General features: G+C 35.5%; 1 protein-coding gene across 1 annotated transcript; it reads right to left on the reverse strand.

The window, feature by feature from the left end:
• Positions 1-1,183: 1,183 nt before the first annotated feature.
• On the reverse strand, positions 1,184-5,087 carry LOC127091590 (leucine aminopeptidase). The gene is made up of 4 exons (XM_051030279.1): positions 3,947-5,087; positions 2,698-2,931; positions 2,171-2,497; positions 1,184-1,651 (listed from the first exon to the last, which is right to left on the reverse strand). The coding sequence occupies exons 1-4, from the start codon at positions 4,907-4,909 to the stop codon at positions 1,355-1,357; spliced, it is 1,821 nt and encodes a 606-aa protein (XP_050886236.1). The 5' UTR covers positions 4,910-5,087; the 3' UTR covers positions 1,184-1,354.
• Between the last annotated feature and the right edge of the window lie 377 nt (positions 5,088-5,464).

The following is a 5,464-nucleotide window of genomic DNA, read 5'->3' on the forward strand; positions in this document are numbered from 1 at the left end:
GTTGAAGAGATTACAGGGAAGAATCACTGAGTGATTTTCATGAAGATCAACAGCATGTCCGCTATCAGCTATCAATCTGGCAAAGAATCTGATAGCACATGGGCGAAGTAAGCACATCGAAATGAAATTCCATTATCTTCGAGAGGAAGTAGCTAGTGGAAAGCTGAACTTGAAACACTACATAACTGAATCAGATTGCAAATATCATGACGAAATCAATGTAGGTCGAAATGTTCAAGAAATTAAGATTTATCATGTGTAGATAGCTTAGACATAATGAATTAGGTGTTGTGTTGAGAATGTAATTCATGGTGTCGAAGCATGTTGTTATCGAAACATCTAGTTGTCGAATTATCGATTTTACTTCGGTCTAATTTTGTAGTGTTAGCAGAATTAGGTATTTGGGTTTGGCTTAGAGAGCAAGCAAACTCAATCTATAAATAGGGAGTAACCCTTATTATTGTATACTTTTGAATACTCACAATTACAAAGAATAAAAATTCTTCTTCTTCCATTAAAATTGTGTAGCGCAATCTTGCAATCAAAGATGGTTGATTTACTCGAGTGAAGAGTGAAGAACAAAAGGAAATTCGACTGGGACGATTGAATCTTGTTCATCAAGATTGCAGCAGAATTCTCCATATGCTTTGGTGAATTTTCAACAACAGGGAATGGCACATCCTCTTGAAGGAGAACTTTTTTTTTGTTTGAAACATGATTAGTTTAATTTTTTTTTAATGATTATTTAGGAATTTTATTTGAAAAAACATGATTATTTTAAAAAAAATCACATTTTTATTAATAAATTAATTTTAAAAAAATTAAAAATTTCTCTTCCTTTTTCCTTTAAATTTCTCTTCCTAAGTAATGGAGGGCCCGGGACATGAACATAAGTAATGGCTGATATATTCAAAAAGTGTAAGCGTAGTAACTGTTTCTAGTACTATTTCATTAGAGGACGATTTGATAACTAAAAAAAGATGATAATAGAAGATTTAATTGAATTCAATGAAGTAAATTACTTCTAACCAAATTAAATGCTTAAATATTGTTTAAAATAGCAACTAGTATTAAAGAAATTGTAATCATTACTTCAATTGTGTTTTATCCCTAATAACTGAATAGTAATTGTCATTTTTATATAATTTAGAGACTAAATTGATGATTTATTCATGAATATGAATGGTCAAAACAAAGGTAAGCAATATCTTATTGAAGATCTATTCAAAGTATTAATGGTCAGAATAATGGTAAACCACATGTTTTTGTTTGTTAAAAAGCATACTGAAAAAGCTCAAGACACAGATTCACTTGTAGGTGTTCAAATATATAAATATTCTGAGAAACATTCCTTCTACGTGTACTTGGCAAAAATGGACTCAACAACACCTTGAGCAATAGGATGGTAACACTCACGAGCCTCCGAAAACAGTCTTTTGGCAAACACTTTGTCTTCTTCATTGCCACTGTCTTTCACAAGTGCAGTGTAAAGTGGTCGAAGATACTTCATCCTTCCAACTTCTTTTAACGTTTTCTCCACTTCACTATAGTAAGCTTTGCATCCACATGAAATAGCCCTTTGGAGAAATGACACTTTTACCTCATAATCTTTTGATTCAGATAGCTTGTAGCGCGAATCCAAGGCTAGGATCTGCACAAAAAATGTATTAGACAACTTAAAATACAACAACTGCAAAGCTTAAGTTTCTTTATAAGTTGCATGATATTCAAGTAATATAATGTATAATGCCAACCAATAATGGCATATGGACTGTCGTTCACCCACCAGAAAATAAAGTAAATTTAAGAGCTTCGAATAAGAATGAGCAGAGGGCTTCGATTGACGAATTATGTTTGGTGCTGTTGTTTCAAAAGTTAATATTTCAAGAGGTGGTTACAACTCTCCAAAACAAAAGCTGTGATAATCAAAGGTTAATTTTGATGACAGCTTAGAAAAACCGTGCAAAGGGAATCAAAACAATAACTGGGATTATAATATGCAAGAGTTTAGAGAAAAGGTCAGCGACCCCAATCAAATCCAACAGAGGTGTGTGAACACTAGCTGATTTATAGAACTGAAGGCTAAGGTTGTCTACAAAACTTCCTATTTTTTCCTGGTCATATACCACTTCAATGTGTGTGTGCGCGCGCATAGTATATAGCAGTATACCTGAGAAACTTCAATGGATTTCGGCAAGTTATCCAAGTAGAGCTCCCATTCCTGACCTTGCCACTCAGCTATTTCATCCTCTGTCGGCATCCTCCCATTTACCGACTCATTTGCCAGAGCAACAATTGTTTTATAAACACTTGAGTCAGGCTCATAAGCATCTGATGGGATGCCAGTACCTTCTGTCCACAGTACAAGGTCAATCTGATTCTCTATGCCAGGGATGTTTGCTTTAAGGAAGTCAAGGAATGTTTCAGTATCAATCGATTTAAACTTGAAAGTGGCAATATATTTCTTCAGGAACTCATCAAATGCAGGTCTCCCAACCTGTACAATTTCGCAAGAAAATCCACTAATAAATAAATTTGAAGCTTAACTCCAAAGTGACAAAATATACATGTGTTCCTCAACCCAAAACAAGAACAGCAAATAAAACATGTAGGCAAGATATAAACACAGAAAATAGTCAGGTATATGATATAAAGTGAGCTTTATACACATAGTAACAAGTAAACAACTTCAAATACCTCGCGTTCAATGCGCAACAAGAACTGGAAACCTTTCTCGTATGGAACCTGAGAATACGCATCATCAGGATCAATTCCTTCCTGATTATTTTTTAGCTTTGTCAACTCCAAGTTGTCCTTGAACCTCTCTACATCCTCATTTAAACCTCTCCAACCAATTCCAATATTCAATGTGGCTCTTTTCTCTCCTTGAACAGCCTCCACAATCCTCCGCTCTGCATACGTAGTGAAGCCCTAAAACCACAATCACCAATAATGACTTAATGGTCACAATTTGTATTTTGGTAGGAAAAACCAGTCAAAATCAGGTAACAAAGCCAAAACATCTGACCAAATGTTCAGCCAATCAAAGGTTTCTTGCATTGCCAGAAGAAAATCAATCAAAGGAATCATGCAAGAGCCAACAAATATTACATTTTTCCATATGAAAAAGAATATACTTAATAAGTGCATGATGTTTTAAAAAATGATGAAGCAACAATGTCAACAAACATGCAAAATGTAAAACTGGAATATCACATGTATAATAATTAATAAGGCAGTCCCGCTCCTGCAATGATTTTATCATTAAGTAAGAATGGACTCAACAAACCACCTCAAGTAAATTTTTAGATTAGCTGCTATAACTTGAAGACATATACAAAAAATAATATGAAAAGACTTTTCCCATATGGAGACACACAAGTCACAAAACATCAAGGACTTGTTTGGATAAACAACTTAACTATTATACACGCGCTTATAAAACATCAAGGACTTGTTTGAATAAACAACTTAATTATTATATAAGAGCTTATATATAAGCTAATTTGATAACAAAAGATAAAATAAAGCCAAACTGTTTTCATACATGCTATAAGTGGTTTCTATAAACTTAGATCAAGGCCTTGTTTGAATTGATGGAATCAGATAGAACGGAGTGGTATGGGATGGAATGGTATTCCATTGTTTGGATAATATAAAAGCAGAATGAATTGGTATAGATTCCATTCCATTCCATCACTTAACACCATACTTCTTCCTATCCGATTTGGTGGAATGAAGAACATGTCTTGTTCCATCCTAAAATTTCCAAACAATGGAATGGAATTTGTTCATTTTACGATATCCAAACATAACCTATGAGTATAGAAATAATGGGCAAGTCATTATGTTTCCATAAACTTTTCCAATAATAGACAAACTAAAATGAATCAATCCAAACAGATCCTAACATATGATGAAAAGCATAATACTTTTCTAGTGATACCTCATTGAGCCAGAAATGTTCGTTGGTCTTGTTAGTGATCAAATTCCCAGTCCAACTATGAGCAAGTTCATGAGCCACAACCTGTGCACCAGTTGCATCTCCTTTAATAACAGTAGGAGTCAAAAACACCATCCTTGGATTCTCCATACCTCCATAAGGAAAACTCGGCGGCAAAACCAACAAATCAAATCTCTCCCATTCATAACCCCCAAACAATCTCTCCCCTTCCCTAATCATATCCTCAGTCCCCTCAAACTCTCTACCAGCTGAATCCAACAATTCCGGAACCGATTCAGCATAAACCCTAGTCCTAGGCCCTACCTCCCTGTTATCAAGCTCACCAACAGCAAATGCAAATAGGTAAGGTGGCACCGGAAGCTCCATCTCAAACTCTTCAATCACTCTCCCTTTCGATGAATTCCCAAAACAATCATCGTTATCTAACAACGACCGCCGTGCCACGTGTTTCGCAGCCATCACGGCGGTTAATTCGACCGGAATATTCATCTTGGCCGAATAACAAACCCTAATCGCCGGTGTATCTTGGCAAGGGAAAACTGAGCGAGCATGAATAGCTTGACACTGAGTGTATACAAAAGGATGCTTCTTGTTGAATGTTTGAGGTGGGAGTAGCCATTGAAGAGCAGAGGAAGAAGGTGAAGTGGTGTAGTTGATGAGAAAGGAGGTGTGGTTAGTAAGAGTGAGGGTGAGTTTGGAGCCTTTGATTGGATCAACGGTTTGAGAGAGAGAAAACGGGATTGGATTGGATTGAGAATCGGTGACGGAGTTGATGGAAAGGGAACGAGTATCGAGGAAGAAAGGACCGGAGTGAGGGTTTTGGAGAGTGAAAAGTGCTGAAGAGTGAATGGTTGAAGATGGGAAATCTAAGTAGAGAGATAGGGAAATGTGAGTGGTTGGTGGGTGAGTTGAGTCTGTGTAGGAGTGAGGATCAATAGGAGCCATTGTTGAGTTTGTTGAATGAGGAAGAAGAAGAGGAAGAAGAAGAAGATGAAGATGTGAAGTGTGTTATTTATTGTTAAATTTGATTAGGTTGTGTGTTATTTATTGTTAAACTTGATTAAGTTGAAGATAACGATGCTTTGATTCTTTTCTTAATGGAAGAGAAAGGGACAAAGGACGGTTTATATTCTACTTTATTGGATAATAATATTAATTAAACTATTCTATTAAGATGCTTCCTTTCCATCTAAAATGTAGTCCTAATTTTCCTTTTCTAACTATTACACTACAATTTCATTTAGTCACTCGGTTGGAAGAGACACATGGAGAAAGCACAGCAATGTGTTGCATTGCAGGATTTTACGTGATAGAACGAAGATATAGATGTTATGAGCAGTTATTTTGTATTTGAATATATAAGAGTTTATTATGTTGAATTCGGTGTGTTCATTGTTTTACAAAAATCTTACTGAAAAACTCAAAGTATCCGTGCTTAGAGAAAAGAGGGAATTGTTGAGATAATGTAAGATCAAATGAATTACCATTCTTTGCTTTCAA

This window comes from Lathyrus oleraceus, chromosome 6 (genome assembly GCF_024323335.1).
Source record: "Lathyrus oleraceus cultivar Zhongwan6 chromosome 6, CAAS_Psat_ZW6_1.0, whole genome shotgun sequence".
NCBI lineage: Eukaryota > Viridiplantae > Streptophyta > Magnoliopsida > Fabales > Fabaceae > Lathyrus > Lathyrus oleraceus.

Excerpts from the sequence above, each read along its gene's own strand:
- LOC127091590 (XM_051030279.1), bottom strand. The coding sequence starts at position 4,909 with ATGGCTCCTATTGATCCTCACTCCTACACAGACTCAACTCACCCACCA. Across the intron at positions 2,932-3,946 it reads AACATTTCTGGCTCAATGAG|GGCTTCACTACGTATGCAGA; the intron begins GTATCACTAGAA and ends TTGTGGTTTTAG. Across the intron at positions 1,652-2,170 it reads AATCCATTGAAGTTTCTCAG|ATCCTAGCCTTGGATTCGCG; the intron begins GTATACTGCTAT and ends TTTTTTGTGCAG.